General features: G+C 37.3%; 1 protein-coding gene across 10 annotated transcripts in view; it reads left to right on the top strand.

The window, feature by feature from the left end:
• Positions 1 to 20584, top strand: part of LOC107727824 (pleckstrin homology domain-containing family G member 5-like) — a 51451-nt gene extending 30867 nt beyond the window's left edge. For 6 of the 10 annotated variants that reach the window (XM_016537827.1, XM_016537830.1, XM_016537825.1 and 3 more), the window contains 16 exons: positions 253 to 313; positions 543 to 634; positions 726 to 862; positions 1749 to 1909; positions 9722 to 9913; positions 11261 to 11422; positions 12163 to 12258; positions 12497 to 12697; positions 13433 to 13543; positions 13796 to 13945; positions 14192 to 14329; positions 14463 to 14582; positions 14713 to 14961; positions 15044 to 15174; positions 17559 to 18536; positions 20260 to 20584. In XM_016537827.1, the coding sequence (XP_016393313.1) occupies positions 253 to 313; positions 543 to 634; positions 726 to 862; positions 1749 to 1909; positions 9722 to 9913; positions 11261 to 11422; positions 12163 to 12258; positions 12497 to 12697; positions 13433 to 13543; positions 13796 to 13945; positions 14192 to 14329; positions 14463 to 14582; positions 14713 to 14961; positions 15044 to 15174; positions 17559 to 18536; positions 20260 to 20269 (2989 nt within the window). In that variant the 3' untranslated portion in view covers positions 20270 to 20584. Of the gene's footprint in view, positions 1 to 252; positions 314 to 542; positions 635 to 725; positions 863 to 1748; positions 1910 to 3729; positions 4599 to 9721; positions 9914 to 11260; positions 11423 to 12162; positions 12259 to 12496; positions 12698 to 13432; positions 13544 to 13795; positions 13946 to 14191; positions 14330 to 14462; positions 14583 to 14712; positions 14962 to 15043; positions 15175 to 17558; positions 18541 to 20259 lie in introns of those variants that run through there. The other 4 variants (XM_016537829.1, XM_016537828.1, XM_016537833.1 and 1 more) reach the window with 4 other exon arrangements.
• The last annotated feature ends 100 nt before the right edge of the window (positions 20585 to 20684 follow it).

Here is a 20684-nt window from a genome sequence, read left to right as displayed (position 1 = left end):
TGTGGACGGCAGTAGTGCCTTGTTGTGCCAGGCACATTACGCTGACTTTTTTTTAAACAAGGTGCGATCTATAATATGATTAATTTGCATAAAAGGTGGGTGGTTTGTTCTGAAAAGAATGACAATAACTTAATTTAAATACCTGTGCTTGGTTAAACTGGATTATGGTTAGGGAAAAAGACACCATGGCATTCCTTGTGAGTTCAGTCATTCCTAATTATTTATTTAATTATTTATTTTTGTGCTTCTCAGGGATCGCAGGAGTGGAGGAATGAAACTGGTTAAGAAGAAGACCAGACGCCGACACACAGATGTAAGAGAAGAATTAGAGATCTGATTTTTATTAAGCCTGTGTACCACTCTTCTGTCTCAAACAAATGATTTAGTTTTGCAGGCAAGATTTTGAGACTTGATGTACCTCTGACTGAGCCAGTACTCCTGACATTTCTTTGTCTGATTATTTAACCATAGTTTGTATTCTCGGTAACTGATAGCTTTTTTTCCTAAAGCATAAACTGGCTGTTTATTCTTCACTCCTGCAGGACCCCAGCAAGGAGTGCTTTACTCTGAAGTTTGACCTAAATATTGACGTCAGCAAGGAGATCGTCCCAGCTGTGAAGAAGAAAACCTTGAGGTGATTTTGTGTTTGAACCCCTAGGTGGTGCAATGAACTAATCAATGCATTTAGAATCATGGTTAGCTGATCTGTTATCTTTGTGTTTCAGAGAAGTCCTGGGAGCTGTATTTGAAAGAAAAGGCATTGAGCTGTCACGGGTCAACCTGTTCCTAGATCAGTCCAATACCCCGCTTTCCCTGGGATTTGAAGCCTACCGCTTTGGTGGCCACTACCTCAGAGTACGAGGTAATGCCCTGCTTAAACAGAAGTATCTCAGAGCTCATGTAAATATTAGAGCATTGATTGCATCTCTTCACTCATTTTATTTTTGTACAAATAGAGATGTAACACTTGTGCTTAGCTAATATTTGTCAGTATTCGCAGATTAAGATTATATATATTTGCAGTAGTAATATATAAAGTAAATTCAAAATCTATATAAACAGACGGAATGGATTTTGATTGATTGAAATTTGAATATGTGATTTAATGAGCTGTAGAGGTGATTCTCAATGTAGCACTTTATCAGAGGGAATGATAATTTTATACCAATGCATCATTTTCCCATCATCTGTCATGATTTAGAAGTGTCTGTAACTGCATGAGGAAAATATGCTATATGATTTTGACTTTTACACTTGAAATGGTCATAGAACTTTGTACTTTTGCATTTCTTACATTTACATTTATGCATTTGGGCATGGGCTTTTATCCACCGCAACCTACAGTGTATTCATAACATAAAGTTTATACATTCCCTGGGAATGGAACCCATGACCTTGGTGTTACTAGCACCATGCTTAACTGTTTGAGCTCAAGGAAATGCCTTTCTTATAAGTTTTCTAATGAAAACAATTTTATGCAATAAAAGATATTTGTTAAAATAATACATAGGCCCTCATCAAATAGAGCTGGAAGCATAAAATTCTCTAGAATCTCATAATGATTTAAGAATGATCCAAAGAGCAGTCTGACCTTACAAAGGAATTAAAATGGCCAATGATGAATAATTCTGTGGGTGAATTCTGTATTATTAATCAACAGGAGAATGTATCAGAAGTTAGATAAATTCATGTGGCATTATCACAATTGCGTAAGTGACAATTGTGTGTGTGTGTGTGTGTGTGTGCAGCTCGACCAGGAGAGGAGCTGAGAGTGGAGAGGTGTGTGAAAGACCCCCGTTCTCTCAGTCTGCCTATCATGAGGTCCTCCAGCACACATAGTTCCTCTAGTGACCGAGCAGAGCACGGCTCTCTGGGACGCCGAGAGGCGGCAGACCTGCTAGTTGGCCTGGTAGGTCACTCTCTCTATATAGGGAAGACTGGGGCTAGTTGTCACAAGGGCTTTGTTCTTTTTTGTTTCATGAATTGTATTGTTTCTTTTACTGTTATGTTTTAATTGAAAAGCCTTAATAACAGGTTCCATGGTGGACGCTTACCCTGCAGTAATTAAGTGTGATTGTGTGCCCCACAATGTGTTTTTATTTCTTGGGCATTAGTTGATTGTCGTTTTTTTTTTTTTGCCAGGATACACTAACATTCAAAAGTTTGGGATTTTTAATTTTTGGAATTTTTTATGTTTACCAAGATTGCCTTTGCTAGAAAAAAATGTAATATTGTGACATATTATTAAAAGTTCTAGTTTAATATACTTTAAAATGTAATTATTCCTTTCATGGCAAAGCTGAATTTTCAGCATCATTACTCTAGAATTCAGTGTCACGTGATCCTTCAGAATTCATTCTAATATGCTGATTTGGTGCCCAAGAAACATTTCTTATTATTTTTAATGTTGACATCGTGACGTAGACATGTGGGGGCGTGTTAGAACGAGCCGTTTTAGGTAGGCGTGGCTGACTCTTAACTTTTATAAAGAATATCTCTTTGGATTTGAGACTTTAGTCTTTGCAACTTTACAGATCTTCTTTATGCACCAAGAGCTTGTAACACTCCAAAGAGAAAGGAAAAATTGAAATAGCATCATATTGACCCTTTTAATAAATTTTTTCAGGATTCTGTGATGAATAGAAAGTTTATTTGCATTTATTTTAAATCAAAATTATTTGTAACACTGTAAGTCTTTGCAGTCACTTTTGATCAGTTTTTAAGGTATCCTTGCTGAATAAATCATTTCCTAAAATAAAATAAAAAAACCTACTTACCCCAAACTTTTGATCAGTAGTGTATGTGCCTCTGGAATAAAGAAGGTGACAACTAGCCCCAGTCTCCCTTTCTCTCTATCACTCTCTCGTTCATTCTAGCATTTCATTCACATCCAGTTACCTTTCCTTCATCTTTTTTACTGTTCTTGTAGGAGTGTATTGTTTATGATTGCTCTCATCTGAAACCTAGCAATTCCACCCATTGTTCAAATGTGTTTTTCAAAACATAATTACAATAAATGTTTTTCCAAAGTCAATGTTTTTTAAGCACTTACCGCAAACCCTGTGAATGACTTGAATCATTGTTTTATGACAATGTTGTGTTGCCACCTGTCACTTACTCCTGGTATAACTCTCAGTTAGTGACTGCAAGGTGTCTAAACCCTTTTTTTGGATCATATCAGAGATACTTTCAGGGTTGAGTTTGTTTGAATACAGGGATGTGTCTCGGAAATCCTGATAGCACTGCCAAATGACTCGACTTCCACATAAGCAACATGTGCCAGCCTGAGTATTCAAACTCAAAATCAAACAAAGAAACCTTCCCAATAAAGTAAACACACATGTCCTTTTGATGCAGCACATTTCAATCCTGTGAAAGTTTGTATGTGTTTTTAGGCCCGTGTTGAAATCAGCCACCTCAAGTTCCCATAGAGCATTTGCATACGGTATCAAACAGGAGCAAAGTTCAAAGCTCATGAGATTTTATTTCCTTGTGACTGTCCAAAAGTTCTGTCTGCATCATCAGCAGTTCAGTAAAGCACAAGGTTAACCGATTTCACCCGGGATGTCCCTGATGGAAAATCCTGTGGAATTAGTGGGAAAGACTGGCCCCTTTTTGTAAACAACCTCATTTTTATTTTTCAAGAGGAAACAGAAAAAAATGTATCATAAATTGTTTTATTTTTTGGGGATTCTGAAATTCAGCTAAATGTATTTATGCTCATTCAGTCCTCATACATACCGATTCTGTTTCAGCTCAGACTGATGTGATTTGTAACAGGTGAAGTTTGATATAATGCAGCAGTGTTGTTTCGGTACTGTAAGTTTGCTTTAACTGTACTGAAGTCAGATGTGTGGTAACCAGTTAGGCTTACATAACTAGCCATAAAAGTGATTGTCAAGCCATAGATAAATGATAAGACAGAGCTCTACAGCCTGATAATGCCATCTGGAGAGGCAGCAGTGTGTGTCATCTCAGTGAAAGTAAGAGTGGCCAGTAAGAGTAACAGTGGCTTTCGCTCCACCTTCCATCAGCATTGGCACCAAGGTCAAAGGTCGTATCAGAAGACTGACGCACAAGCAGAGAGATACACATGTGGAACAACACGGGAAGATAGAGAAGAAAAAGAAGAGCAAATCTGAAGGAGTTTTGAGGTGAATTCGAGGACAGTCATCGTCCATTATGTTTCTTTTTTCAACCATGACTCAAAACTACAGGAAATTTGAAGAGGACTAAATCATTCTCAAGATATTTTTTTGTACTAGATCTACTGGAGCAACTCCATCCAGACCTTTAGTCTCTTACATAGTGAAACCCGTGCCTGCGTGGAAATGCTAAATTTCCATCAGAGAACATGGAATGTGCCCAACATGTCAACATTCCCAGAGGTTCCAGGTGGAATGCTGATCCACTACAGTCCTCTGAATGAGCTTCCACGGATTCATGCCCACAGGCCTCATACTACGGGGCTGGTGGCCGCCCGCATACAGCGCTTTGAAGCTGGAGACGCGCCACCTCTGAGCCCCATGCCTGTTACTACACCAACCCCTCCTAACAAGCATACGTATACCTCGGGAGATACTAAACAAGGGATCAAGGTATTTCTGCATTATGCTCGTTTAATATCTGTCTCAAATCCTCTAAGTTCAGGAGAAGATTGCGGTTTATTTTCTCTAAAAACAAGTCAGGTAACCTAAACAAATGTACTTCATGTGACAGCAGAATCTAAACGGTTTTTATAATATTATATCAGGTCCTATAGAAATAGCTAGGATAATTAAGGGTTCATTAAATTATATGCATATTCCTTTTACAGTGACAATGGTCAGTCGTCTTTTTATACAATGGAATATTATTCCAAATAGCTAAATTAATATTATATAAGTTTAATAACATGTTTTATTCTCTTTATGTCATAAGGTCAGTATCTTTAGTGGGAAATAGAAACTTAAACTATCTCTCTTTTTATCTTTATGCAGTATCATATGATTAGAGGCGCGTTACTTACTGGGGAAATCTGGGTAAATGTGTAACTATGTACAGAAGAACCTGGAAAGTTTAATGCTTTTGCTGGCCTAACGTTTTTTTTTTTTTTTTTCTGTATGTGTAAAATGTGCCTCATCTTCATCACCTCTTAACTTATTTATTCAAGGTGTCACATTGTGGATGTTTTGCTAGCAATATCGCATGAGCAAAAGTGCTTACATACGAAATAACATGCATTTTAAACACAACATGGCCAGCTATTTTGCATATTTTTTTCAGTATAATAAAAAACAGTCATAATATATCCATTAGCATATTGTATGCTGTTAAGATTTATCAGGATGACAGAGAGCTCAGCAGAGTTTGTACCCATCTTGCTTTCCTTACCTGATCTCATTGTTGGTTTTGGACAGTTCAGAGAGACTCTCAGCAAAATGCAAATTAGGCAGTTATGCAAATCGTCTAAGCAACTAATTAGTCACAGTCATTTAAGTTACCTTTGGATTTGTCACAAAGTGAAGAATTGTGTGCTGTGCCTCAGAAGACAGGACCCCAAGCGTGTTTATATTCACAGTGCATTTTTAACACTTATCGGATCACTGTTCAACCAAATAGAGTGTTTTTCTATGTGAAGTGTGTGTCTTAAAGTACATTATGACAGTTCACCCAAAAATGTAAATTCTGTAATCATTTACTCACCCATCATGTCATTCCAAATCTGCATGATTTTTTTCTTCTGTGGAACACAATCATTAAAAAAAAAAAAAAGTTTCCTAAAAGGACCTTTAACATCAATGGAACCTTTCCATTGCACAAAGGTCCTTTAGAGTAGAAAAAGGTTCTTTAGATTATTAAAGTGTTCTTCACACTAAGAAAAAAAGAGGTTCTTTTGAGAACTGTTCGCTGAATGGTTCTTTGGGGAACCAAAATTGGTTCTGTGGCATTGCTGCGAAAACCCCCTTTTGGAACCTTTATTTTTAAAGGGACAGTTCAACTAAAAATGAAAATTCTGTCATTAATTACTCACCCTCATGCCGTTAGAAACCCGTAAGACCTTCGTTCATCTTCTGAACACAAATTAAGCTATTTTTGGTGAAATCCAAGAGCTTCCTGACCCTGCATAGACAGCAATGCAACTACCATGTTCAAGGCCCAGAAAGGTATAAGTACATCATTAAAACAGTCCATGTGACATCAGTGGTTCAACCTTAATTTTATGAAGCTATGAGAATATTTTTTGTGTGCAACAAAAACAAAAATAACGACTTCCATGTCATAATTCTTTGCGCGTTCACAAAAGTACCACGATGCATGCTCGTGCATTTCTCTGCTATAGCTCTTGAATGGCGGCGGTACTCTTGTGAATAGCGGTGGAGACTGACTCGGAAGAGAAGAAATTGTTGAATATAGTCATTATTTTTGTATCCTTTGCGTACAAAAAGTATTCTCATAGCTTCATAAAATTAAGGTTGAACCACTGATGGACTATTTTAATGATGTCCTTACTACCTTTCTGGGCCTTGAACATGTTTGTTCCATTGCTGTCTGTGAACGGTCAGAAAGCTCTCATATTTCATTAAAAATATCTTACTTTGTGTTCAGAAGATGAATGAAATTCTTATAGGTTTGGAACAACATGAGGGTGAGTAATTAATGACATAAATTTTCATTTTTGGGTGAACTTTCCCTTTAAGAGTGTACAAAGAAAGGCAATGGGGTCCAAAACGATATCAAATGCCACTTAATTGTATGGACCAAAAATATAACACATACATTTTTCAAAATATCTTCATATTTGCCATGTACAATGTTAGGGTGAGTAAATTTTTGTATGAACTATCCTGACTAGTCTGACATGGCAATACTGGCTCAACCAATGACCAAGTTGTCCTACCAAACTGATTCGGAAAATATATTTCAGTATTTTTGCACATTTAAACACTGTACTGTTTCATAAAATGCATGCCAGCTGTGCCACATACATCAAGCAGCCGTACGGTGCCCAGCACTGATATTCCCTTTCACCATCTGCGTTCACAGCAGATGTGCAATAAACACTGTGTTGCAGTCTGCTCATGTCACTCGTTCAGTGCTGTTGATTTGAAAGCGAGCCGCTGCTAGGATCGGTTGTTTGAGGTAGCTGAGGTAGCAGAAGGAGCTCCTCCTCCCCTGCTCCTTTCCCATCTCTTCCTGCTCACACAATAGGAGGGCAGGATTCTGCAGTTACTATGACACCCAGCCAGCCCTCCTCAGCAATGCAGCGGTCTACGGTTCAGTCCTCTCAGCCTCCTTCAGGTTCACTCGCACGCACATATACACGCAAGCCAACAAGCCTATAGAAGTGGATTTGAATGCACTAGTCCTTTGACATCAATGTAGCGTTTGTGAGGGTGCAAGAGGGAAGCAGGTTGTAGGAGATTCATTTTGGGAGCAGCATGGGCCTGGCTCTCTTTTGATGCCGTGCAATGCTGTGGACTGCCTTGGAAATGCCTCTGACATCTACGGTGAGCTTATTATTGCTTGTCTTCTGTGTTTGACACTTTGGCTTTGTCTGCATGGTTCGTATAAACCATTTTTAATCAAATATGAATGTTCAAAGAGTGTCTGTCTGGGAATTGACGGGAAAAAATGTTGCCTGCAGCGCTTGTGTTGCTCTTTCTAATCAAATTCCCACATCTCTTAAAAAACATTACAAATATAATGGTTTTGTACTCGTTTTAAAAGATATTTTATTAGCGGATAAGCCAAAATCTACTTTTTTGGCATTGTTAGGTGTATACAGAGGTCTCTGTGATTAGCTCTTGGAAATATAATAATATAATATCATCACGTGCTGTCAAGGCGCAATGTTGACTTTGGGTTCCTCAGAGAGAAACCGACCAAACAAATGAGTCAAACAGGTTCTCCGGATGGACAAGGACCAAGACAATGTCAGCTTGTCATCTTTGAAGGATGACTTTAATTAGTTTTCTGCAACCAGTATGGTCTGTCAAATGCAGCAAGTAGGGGAGCATTGCTTTTCAGAGATCTGGTGAGTGAATTTCTCTGATCAAAGCTAAGAACATTGAGTTGATCTAGAAATGTTTATCGATCTGGGTAAGCAACAAATTGCCTTTTGTCTTCATCATGAGGACCATCTTGGGCACAGAACATTCTGTCTGTTAAGAAACATTGGCATTGGCACAGAACACTGATGAATGAATTGGCCTGAAGATTTTCAAGATATTTCTCTAATGAAAAATGCCAGGTTTGTTTTTAACCCATTGAAATGGCATTTTCCATTGAAAAGAAAGGCATCATCAGAACACAATGTCCAAGTAATGAGCCCCGAGGGACATTGAGTGCCTTTCCCCGCTACACTCATGCATTCTTCATTTCTTTCCATTGTCGTGAACAGGGAAAAGCCTTTTCCCTGTTTTCCGAGACATGCCTTGCCTCTTTTCCTGTTGTTGCCGTAGGGTTCCTCTCGCTGGCTCGGGTCACAGGGTTCGATGATTCTTGTCAGTCAGGTCTCTAATGCTTTAACCTTTCTGAGCAGAGAATGTTGGCAAAACCCAGATGGCCTTTTCACCTGTTGACAGCTGAATGTGCTCCCTAAGGTCAACAGAGTTTTTTCTTTTTTAACACACGTGTTGTCCCATCCTCAGGTGAAAGATGTCCCTGAACGTACAGAGATTGTCTGAGAACAGGCCTGTCTTTGTTTATGTATAAATGTCCTGAGTGTTTTGCTTGCACTCCCTTACCTGTCAGAGCCAGGCTATGTCTGGCACTTAAATCCCACAGTTTAGGCTGACGATTTCACAAAAGGTGGCTGCTTTGACTCGTTGTCAAAGTTTGTATGACAGAAGTGTTTCCTCTGTGACTGTTGCTACATTGTTGATTTATTCAGCTCGTCTGTGTTTTGTTTGCTGTTGCAAAAGTAAAATAAAATAAAATAAAATAAATAAATAAAATGCAACATTTCTGCCCATTTTTTTCCTGAAGGTGATCAGAAGTTAATTTGTTCCAGAGATTAATAAAGTAATTAAAGTGTGTAAATAATCAACCGAAAAACAATCATGCTGTATAGGGCAAACATCTGAATAATTATACAAATTATATTATACAAAATTAACACACACACACACACACATATATATATATATATATATAAAATTCATTATATAATTTAATTATTTAATATTATAATGTATAATTAATGATATAATTAATAAAAATATCAATAAAATAAAATATCAATAATATAATCAATGTTATTATTATTATTAAATAATTTTAAAATCATTGTTGTTATTGTTTTAATTTTTTTTAATAAATATTTGTCAGTGTTTTTTCTAAAGGTGATCAGAAGTTAATAAAGACACGTAAAATTTAATAAATGAGTCAATTTTGTAAGTAAGTGTGTCAATACTACTATAAATAGTTTAAATAATAAGTATTATTATTATTATTATTATTATTACTACATGTTACATTATTACGGTTGTTGTTAATTATTTGTAAATATTTATTATTAGTCAAAAAAATTTTTTTTTTATTTATTAAAAAAAAAAGTACATGACCACCCCCCTCCCCCCACATTTTTTTTTTCTCTTTTGTGTTCTTTTTGTTTTGTCCTTTTAACTCTTATGGGGGGTCCAGGACCGCCCCAGCCCCGCCTCAATTCAAACACTGGTCTCTGTTTACTTTTCCTGTTTCTTATTTTTGTCTTTTTCTCACTCTCTGTCTGTGACAGGGTCAAGCGCGTCGGCGAAAGAACATGCCGGAGTTTCTGGGCGATGCCAGCGCCCCCAATCAAGACTCTGTATCCCAGTTGAGCGGTTCTCTCCCAGGATCTATAATGGGTACAGACCGCTGGAGGAACCGTGCCGCCAGCCGTTTCAGCGGCCTCTTCAGTTCCAACTCAGGAAACGGCTCTCTTGGGAAGGTGAGCATCTGTGAGCATCCAAGCGTTGTTGTTTTACATGTGCAAGGCACTTTCTTGTATGCAAAACAAGCACTTACATATTCTTGGCAAGCCTTTTGCATTTCACCCTTGAGTGAGTGTGTAACCACTAAGGAAGAGATATAAATTTGTTAAAGTATTGCACCACTTAAGGGTGAAATTGGCCAACCAAAAACAGGAAAAATGTACAAGTAGACTTTTCCTATAAGTCCACACTCAGTTTTCCTTCACATGCAGGAGCTTTGGTGTGTTTTTGTTAGCATGCCCTAGAGATTTAGGTTGGTTGACACCCTTTCTGGCTCAGGAGTGTAAAGTTGGGGTTAAAGCTCAGGCTGGGCTCTTTTCCTCTCTATGTCACTCTTGTAAAAATCACATAATAGCTTGACGTTGGTCCGGTATGGACAACAATGCCTGCTTAATGGTGACCGCTGCTTATGAGATCATTAAATGTGCCTTGAGATTTACTCCATGCTAAAAACAATAAACCATAGTGTTGATATGAGTAATCATATTGTGTCTAATGTATGAGTAATCATATTGTGTCTATATGACAGAATTTTCATTTTTGGGTGAACTATCCCTTTAAAGGGGTCATATGATGCTGCTAAAAAGAACATTATTTTGTGTATTTGGTGTAATGAAATGTGTTTATGCGGTTTAAAGTTCAAAAAACACATTATTTTCCACATACTGTACACTTAACTTTTATAAAGAATATCTCTTTGGTTTTGAGACTTTAGTGTTTGCAACTTTACAGATCTTCTTTATGCACCAAGAGCTTGTAACACTCCAAAGAGAAAGGAAAAATTGAAAGCGCATCATATGACCCCTTTAACATAATGGGGTAAAATAAATACAGTATTTTTCCATTGTTGTTATTTTTAATATTTCGTTATGCTTGGGATGCACAATATACCAGTGCCATATCATTATCTGATGGTATTAATTATTTAATTTATTTGTCAGTATTTATTTATTTTTTGATTAACTTCATTGTTTTTTTATTTTTGATTAACTTCAAACCATCATCTAATGCCTACTTCAAGTTAATCTTTAAAAGCCCTAAGAAAATAGAAACATTGTTAAATGTAATATTTAACAAAAAATGCAATATTAAAAAAAATGCTTATCAATTTTTCATCTGTACATTTTAATGGTCTGATGTCTAAATCAACTTGTAGCATTTAAAATGATTGATTTATGTTTTAACTGGGATTTTTTAATTTAATTTAATTTTGTTTTATTTTATTTGAATTTATTCAAACAAACTAGTAAATAATTCATTTTTTATTTTCTCTCCAATTTAAATATCTAAATTTCTCTTCTCAGGAGTGTGATCGTGTGGAACAGCTGCAGAGTAAACTGTACTCATATACTATGCTCGGATTACCCAAGATGCCTCCGCAGCTCTCGTTCCACAGAGACTCATGGGAAGAGGAGCCCAACCTGGAGCTAGAAGAGAGCTGGAAGCAGCTTTTGGACAATCCTGAGGTAAACGCACTACTCTGCATATTGCTTTTGTCACTTTGGGAATTTTTCTATAGTTTCATTCAGACATTATAACCCATAATAAATTGTGGATCAACATAATATGACTTCATGTCCGATGATAATTCTGTCAGGTTAATGACCATAACCAGTTATGAGTGGTTTTATGACAGCTTTTCCATTAATGTTTTGGTGTTAGGCCTTCACTCTCATGGAGATGGATGTTTTATTGCTCTTGATGTGATCGATTTTCTAGATGTAACTACAGTAACAAAACAGTGCTTTTTTATCCTTAAGAAAAATCAACACTGCACTCTCTAAGTTTCTGATAGATCAGTCTGGAGGCACTTTAACTCCCAAAACTTTTGTCAGCCAGACAAATAAGCATAATTTACTCAATGACCCAACTTTCTGTGAAATCCATTTTTTCCCCTACACATTATCGTTAACATGAGAGAGCTATTCACAAAATGAGACAAAACAGCCAATGTTTTCCCATGACCATAGAACTCACTGTATAAAATGGGGGCAAAAACAAAAGTGTTGTGTTTATAATTTTGTTCAGAGTAAATATATATATATATATATATAATTATTCTAATATGCTGATTTGATACTCAAGAAACATTTCTTTTTATTATTAATAATGTTTAAATTTTTTCTGGATTCTTTGATGAATAGAGAGTCACCCTGGTACGTTCATGTAAAATATAGTGTTTTTACATGTTTTTGTTTATTTGTAGATTTTAACCAGACGTCAGTGCCATCAGCAAGAGGCTATATGGGAACTGCTGCAGACAGAGTCAGACTACATCAAGAAATTGCATGTCATTACTGATGTAAGAGCCCACTGATGTTTACTTCAGTACATTATCTTAGTATCTATGCAAATGTGTGTGAAAATGCCATTGAAATAGGTCTTGTTGTTTTCAACAAGACCATGAGAGGAATTTATAATATTTATCTTGTCATGTGCTCATTGACTTCAGCATTTATGGTACTTTTATGTGTCTTGTGACAGATTATATGTGAAACCTTATAGCACGGTATAATCAGAATCTCTTCCTCTTTCGCCAGCTGTTTCTGTGTGGCCTGCTGAACCTGCAGGAGAGTGGTTTACTAAGTGAAGTCGAACCTGTGCGCCTCTTCAGTAACATTCAGGACATTGTGCAACTGCACACATCCCTGTGGGCTGAGGTCATGCTGCCGGCGCTAGAGAAAGCCAGACAGAAAAGATCAGTGATCAACCCCACTGAACTACATCAGGGCTTCAGCACTGTGAGTGTGTGTATATCATTTGTCAAGACTTTAATGAATAGTTCACCCAAAACTGAAAACTTACTCATCCATAGGCCCTTGAAGTTTTAGATGAGTTTGTTGTATGATCACTGAATGGGTGCCGTCAGAATGAGAGTCCAAAAATGTCACAATAATCTACAGTCCATCAGTCCTACAGAAAGCTACATGTTTGTAGTAAATTCATCATCAAGACATGCTTCCACTTCAAACCATTGCTTTCGGCTTAGATAGAGTCCTCTATCCATAATAATGCTTTCTCCAGTGAAAAAAAGTTGTCTTGTTTGAATCTGAATTTTATCAGTGTTTGAGCTCTCATTCTTAAGGTCTTTGCACAATGAGTCCGAAATTTTCGTCCGAAATTTTCGCACGTTAAAAAATAAATGATATTTAAGATATACAATAAATATACGTTATATATACTGTATATATATATAAATACTGTATATTATAATTTTCTATATTTTATTGTCTATTATCTTTATTGTGTATTGACAGCCCCATAGTAAATATTTGTTTTTGTGTTCGCACGTTAAAAAATAAATACGACCTCACGTTGTGTCAATCACATTTACACACTGCCTCTGAAACTTTCGTCCGTCATAAAAAATTCGGACCAGGTTCGATTTTCTGCATTTTCAGCAATTCTGTTATCAAAATTGCCCCTACATATTTAAACGTCATTTTGCTGGCCTGATTAAATTTTTTTATGTGCAGTTTGGTTTCCGATTCAAGCCCTACATCCATTACTACATGGAGGAAGAGGCCTGTATGGAGTACATGCGCACTTTACTGAAAGACAATGAACTCTTCAGAATATACGTAACTGTGAGTAATTATTACCATCCATATCTGGTTGTTCTTCAGTCAGACACATTAACCTTTGATGGATTCAGTCTGGCGACAAATATAAAGGCATGTCTGAAGGTGTATTGTATATGAGAGATATGAGAGATCACCTGTATTGTAACTGCACTCTCATTATGACTCAGGGATTCCGTCATGGTCTGCTTGTGCTGTCAGGTCATGTTTATGATTGTTCACCAAATGAGACTTTCAATAAACTTTTCCATCCTGTAGTGGGCAGAAACTCATAAACAGTGCAACCGGCTGAAGCTGACAGACATGTTGGTGAAGCCTCATCAAAGACTTACTAAATATCCACTGCTGCTCAAAAGCGTGTTGAAAAAGACAGATGACCCGCCAACTCGTGAGGCCCTTAACAAAATGGTAAGAAATTCTTTCTAAAATCTTTGCAGTAGAGCACATGTACACATTGTTCAGTAGTAAATTGTTTATTTGAATGTTGTTTACAATAGTGTATTCAAACTAGGGGGTTTTGGGATTGCCAGTCCATGCCAAATTGTATTGAATTATATAATAATCACAATAATATTGTGAAATATTCAGATGTCTAAGACCACATTTTTATTGTGTATTGACAGCCCCATAGTAAATATTTGTTTTTGTGGTCAGGTGGCTGCTGTTGAATGCTTCATTAACAGTGTGGACTCACAAATGAGACAAAGGGAGGAAAAACAGAAGCTGGCTGCCATCGCTGGACGTATAGAGGCGTATGAGGCTGTGGAGGGGGCCAGCGAGGAGGTGGAGAGGGTGAGATGCATAAACTACGAGTCACTTTCTTCAGAATGTTGCATGGTTTATATGAGATCTTGAAGAAACAAGTAGCAACTTCAGATCTACTTTGTCTCTATTACCATCCATTCTGTCTGCATTGACCCTTCAGATCCTCAGGGAATATAATAATTTTGACCTGACCGCTCCAGTCATGGGTGCTCCACCTGAAGAGACCCGTCAGCTGCTCCTAGAGGGAGCTCTGAAGATGAAGGAGGGTAAAGAGAGCAAGGTACGATTTCCTCTTTATATTTGTTACACGGAGAAACAGAGCCAGCATTTCTGAGTGCACTTTAGTAAGAAATAGCCGATAGTTGTCTAAAAGCGTCTCACTGGTCTCCATTAACTCCTTTTTCCAACAGATGGATGTATACTGTTTCCTGTTCACTGACGTTCTGTTGATTACTAAGTCGGTGAAGCGTGTGGAGAAAGTGAAGGTGATCCGGCAGCCTCTCGTCATCCATAACGTGGTGTGCCGAGAGCTGAAAGACCCAGGAAGCTTCCTCCTTATCTACCTCAACGAGTTTTGCTGTGCCGTGGCCTCCTACTGCTTTCAGGCCAACAGTGGCACTCAGGGCCGCAGCTGGATTGAGGCTATTTACAACGCACAGGTATTAGAATGAACCTTTTGGTTACTAACGGTTGGTTACTTAAACCATTACTGGTTTTAATATGAAGAGTTTCCCCATGCAGAACCAGCTCCAGAGACTTCGCTCCGAGTCCCAGAGAGTTGACACAGATGACAGGGATGAGGATGAGACGGAAAGCAGCATGTCCACCTCCAGCTCTCCATCACTACAGCACAGAGACCCGCTAGGCAAGAGGTACTGTATATAAAGTGTTCCTTATGTACTGTATATATAGTGCATGTAGATTATTCCTGTAGCTCAAACAGTACAGCATGGCGCTAACAAGACCATGCAATGTAAGCCACTTTAGAAAAAAAATCTAAAATGCATAACATAAAATGTAAATAACAAATGACAACTGACAAATGCATAAATTAAAATGTAAATAAATAGATGATTAAAATATCTTTCTTGCTTGAATGAATATATATGAAAAATATTTTTAAAAAGGTAATATGTATTAATACATTAGTATAATTAAATATTCCTAAATATATATTTCCATTTCCATTTAGTCATTTAACAGATGCTTTTATCCAAAGCGACTTACAAATGAGGACAATTGAAGCAATCAAAGCCATCAGAAGAGCAACAATATATAAATGCTGTGACAAGACTCGGTTAGTCTAACACCGTGTCCTAACTACACGCGACGCGACAAGATTCCAGCGACTCGCAATTTGGGTGACTACACCAGAAGCGATGCGACAGCGCGACGCGACAGAATCAATAAAATTTCACAGCCAATCAGAAGCGTGTGTGGGCGGGCTCTCTCTGGAAGCGCACTGCACTCGCAACGAAATGGATACGTTTATAATTATCTAATTCATAAATATTAAAGCTTTTTAACATCATTAAATGTACTGAGTGACTGATAACATCTTTGTTATGGAATACATTCGTTGGTTCGCAATGAGTTCACAGTTTTAAATCTTTGCTTTAATTTATTTTCATAATCTGAGGTAAACTATCTGTTGTTGCTTTCAGTATGGCCAGGGTGCGAACTACGGGGGAGCTAGGGGGAGCTCGGCTCCCCTTAATAAGACATGGGCTCCCCTGAAAACGGGATTTGTGAAATTTTGGGGGGTCTCAAAAAATATTGACTATGTGTTATTTTGACGTGCAATTTCAGTTTTGTGTAATGTGATCATCGTGGATTATTATGTGTAAAATTGCAAAAATATCATTCATTCATGCATGACGGCGATTTAAACCTAATTCACTTCAATAAAGATAACTATACATGCTATTCTTGTCATGAGCATCAAGGTGTGGGGGCGCTGCGGTGCAAATTCCACTCATGTTTAGTACATGTTAACCCAAAGATTCGTAGAAAAAATATAAACGCTGGACTCTGTGGTCGATTCTGTGTTAAAGTAAGGCATGTTATTCGCAATTATGTGTTGTGGCTGGGTTGTTATAGGTCTGCGTGACTCTCGATGTCTTAGGCCTAATTCAATGGAGGAATTATGGTATTCTTCTGTAGCCTGACAACGACTAACTTTAACCGTTGTTCATGTGAACTCAAAGACAGCCTGATGCTTTGTTTATAGACTATTTGTGGGTGGCTGTTTGTTGTTTCACCTATCAATTCGTGTCGATAAAGTATAATAGGGTATATCCTGTATAGTGACTTATTCTATATAGTGCTTGCATAAAGCAAGTAGTGCATACTTGCGTAGCTGTTATGTATCTTTGTAAGTCATTGTAAGCTCTTTTTTGAGGCACGCGCAAGCGTGGAAATAGAAACCGTTTCTAAATGAGAAATTTTGCGTGTCGCCGTCGCGGCTAGTTAGGACAAAAACTCCTATTAACATGGAAACGATACCTTTTATCGCGTGATGCAGCGTCGCGTGTAGTTAGGACACGGTGTAGGTTTTTTTTAATAATAAATAAAAAGAAAACAAGTAGATAGAACAGAAAAAGAATAGAGGTGTAACAGAAGCGCTAGTGTTAGAGGGTAATTTTTTAAATAAATAAAAAGAAAACAAGTCAAAATACTAGAAAAGAATAGAGAACACTATAGTGTTAGAGGGTAATTTTTCATAATAAAAAGAAAACAAGTAGAAAGAACAGAAAAATAATAGAGAGCGCTAGTGTTAGAGGGTCTATTTTTTAAATATAAAGAAAACAAGTAGTAGAATAGAAATAGAATAGAGAGTGCAAGTGTTAGAGGGTCATTTTTTAAATAAATAAAAAGAAAACGAGTCGAAATAATAGAAAAAGAATAGAGAACGTTAGTGTTAGAGGTTTTTTTAATAATACATAAAAAGAAAACGAGACAAAAGAATAGAAAAAGAATAGAGAGTGCAAGTGTTAGAGGGTCAAGTTTTTTTGAAAGAAAGAAATAAAATAGAGTTCAAGTGTTAGAGGGTCAATTTTTTAAAATATGAATAAGAATAAATATGAATAAATAAATATGAAAAAAATCATCATCACAAATAAATACTACTGTAAAGTACTAGTCACTGAATGACTGTCACAATCTTAGCATGACCTTTTCTTAAATGACACAGTACGTTTATTGAAAGATCAAAGTACATCCAGTCTAATAAATATTATTTTTTCTTTTCCAAAAGCCTCTCTCTTTCACCAAGTCACTCTGATGGTTCCACGGAAACTCTTTCGGTGGCAGCTATGGAAGAAACAGATGAGGTTGGGTCCTTGTCGACCGTTCAGACTGCCTCGTTGAGAAACTCCCTGCTGTCTTCATCAAGCCTGCGGGATTCCTTCTCTACTAATGACAGCAAAACTCTGGAAGGTCTGAGTGATTTGGTTGCCACGGACATGGATCCAGAAAGTTGCTCTCTTTCTATAGACAGTGCGTACGGAACTCTCTCGCCTCAGTCCCTGATCGCAGAGCTGGACTTAAAGGGAGCGGTTTGCCAGAGCGAGGGAGAAGAGACCGATGCTGGGGAGGAAGAAGAGGCATTTGAGGATGATGAAGATGGTGATGAGGAGGATTCAATAACCTGGAACGGCTCTCAGATTACTGTAAATGAGTCCTACGTTTCAGATGGCCATGCAGACAATGAGAAGAATGATTTTTCTGGGATGTCTCAGGCCCTGGGTTGTCGCTCACATACACTGCGGCGCCGTTCGCCCGTCCAGCCCCGTCCAGACTACCTGCAGTACTTTGCCCTCAGGTCACGCTCCGAGGACGACCTGCTTCAATGCCTCACAGCTCCTCGCTGTTCCTCTGGCAGGAACAATGTCAGCAAAAGCTTGACACACCTTGCCAAACAGACGTCTCACAGCACAGAGCGATTCCAGTCAGACGAGGAAGACTTCCGTGGAGACCCCAAAGCACTGTCGAGCAAGCTGACAAACACGCTTAGGAGAGCAGAGGCCAGGCATGTGCAAAGGACCCTCAGCTGCCCCAATGGCGAGGCGGACTGTGAGACTAAAGAGAATGAGACACCGCCCTCTGGTGGTCTGGAGGAAAAGAGTGACTTGGTGCTATCCCAGCAGCCACATCAGCAGCATAAGAAACTGAAGGTGGCTCAGTTGCACAGGATACGTGCTACCATGGTGCTCAATTCAACACTGACAGCATCGTAAGTCTACAATATTTCACATATTTAGGTCATATTTCAAACCAAAATCAAAAATATAAAATACACTTTAATAATGTATAACATGAAAACAATACTTTTCATAAATCTAATATATAATACATTTTATATAGGCTAATATATTATTATTTAATACATTTTATATTTATTTTGCGTGTTGATAAGGAAGCCCGTTTTAGGGTATTTTTACACTGTGACATTATTTTCATGACAATTAAGAATACTGATGTCCCCAGTTGTCAGTAGCTTGTTGTAATGAAAAGTTATAACTATCATTACTATTATTAAAAAATATATATACAAATTTTAAAGTGCACTACCAGAAATGTATGGGGTCAGTAAGATTTCTTAAATGTAAGAAATCATTTTTTCATCAGAAATCATCACATCAGCTCAGCAAGGCTGCATTTATTTGATCCGAAGTACTGTAAAAACATTAATATTATGAAATATTTTTACAATTTAAAAGACGTTTTTTCTGTTTTAATATATTTTAAAATATTTTTTATTCCAGTGATGGCAAAGCTGAATTTTCGGCAGTCATTATTTCAGTCTTCATTTGTTGCTGTAGTGTTGCTGTAGTTTTATTAATATTGAAAACATTAATGTTGAAAGCAATATTTGTATGAATATTGCTGCATAATATTTTGTGGAAACTGTGATATTTTTAGGTACCTTTGATGAATAGAAAGTTCAAATCAACTACATTTATTTATTTAGTAAATGTCTTTACTGTCATTTTTTGATCAATTTAATGCATCCTTAAAATAAATCCTTCTGACTCAAAATTTTGAACAGTAGTATACATTTGTAAAATAGAATTTGGTAGTATTTGTTGTACTAAATGTAATTCATGCAGATTTTAATTTATTGCTTGTGCCTGCCTGGACATGATGATTTTTATTAACTGAGAATATTTTGTCATGAAAATGTTCCTAAAACAGGTTTGATATTTAATGCAAAATATAATTTCAGTCTTGTATCCACAAGCAAGTTGCAATACAAACATGTAGCTTAGTTCTTGTCGTTATTCACCAACTGCACATGGTAAATTAGCCATTCTTATAAACTTGCTATAAAAAGATGTCAACACTAGGCATTAGTATGTACCCCTCAAACTCTTGTCTTCTCTCTAATAGCTTGCTGACAGTTTGTTACAGAACTCTCCCTCATTGTCCAGACATGCTCGCACAGCGTGTCCTCCTCATTGTTAATGTTCTCCAAAGAGTGTGGCACGTCATTAGCCATCAGTGTGTACTCAGCCCATTAGAAGACAATGTGCTCTTCTGATATAGCTTTTAATAGGGTGAGACGCACTGATCTCAGTCAGGCAGGCGCAGGATAGCCAAGCCCCTATTGTCTAGCCTTCATGGGGAGTTGGCATTTCAACATCCAGCGCTTTTGTCCCCAGTGTCTTTTATCTAATAATCTCAGTCTCCACCTAGAGTTATTAGAGAATTGGACCTTCAGAGAGAATGACTGGATCTAGAATCCTGAGTACTGAGTTGTTCACCTTTTTCCATGTATTGTATCTATTTTTGCCTTGTGGAAGGTCTCTAATTGTTCCCTTATGTTTGAGTGATGATCTGTTGTTATGAAATGCTAGGCAGTTGCTTTGAAATGATATAAATGATGATGTCACATCACAGATATATTATAAATTTGCTTTATATTAACATTTTTCTGTTTCTCTTTGTTTCTCTAGGGAAGTTTAGTGTTTGAGTAAATGAAGCTGATGCCATTAGCTGGTCTATTGGTGGGACTTAAACCTAGTCTTTAGTCCAAGACTACATCTGTACCCAAGAGGACGTACAACTCAGTGACTCAAATATAAACAGGCAGAACCAGGGAGAACGCTGTGGAACTCTCAGTTAAAAGCCATGATCATAATTCACTAATTTAATATTGAAAATGATGTTAAAGGGTCATATATACAAAGACGCTCATTTTGTATAATACCTGTCTGACAAAAAGAGACTTGAGTCAATTTTTATTTAACGAAGCACTAGTCAGGGCTTTTGCAGAGTAAAAGGGACACCACAAGGTGGAGCAAATTTTTTTTTTTTTTTTTTTTTTTTTTAATCTTTGACTTCATATGTTTGTACAGCTGATGGAGAGATGATCATGCAA

Source organism: Sinocyclocheilus rhinocerous, unplaced genomic scaffold (assembly GCF_001515625.1).
Source record: "Sinocyclocheilus rhinocerous isolate Xijiao unplaced genomic scaffold, SAMN03320098_v1.1 scaffold576, whole genome shotgun sequence".
Classification (NCBI taxonomy): Eukaryota; Metazoa; Chordata; class Actinopteri; order Cypriniformes; family Cyprinidae; genus Sinocyclocheilus; species Sinocyclocheilus rhinocerous.
Note: the sequence above shows the minus strand (reverse complement) of the source record. Positions and strands in the feature narration are given on the sequence as shown.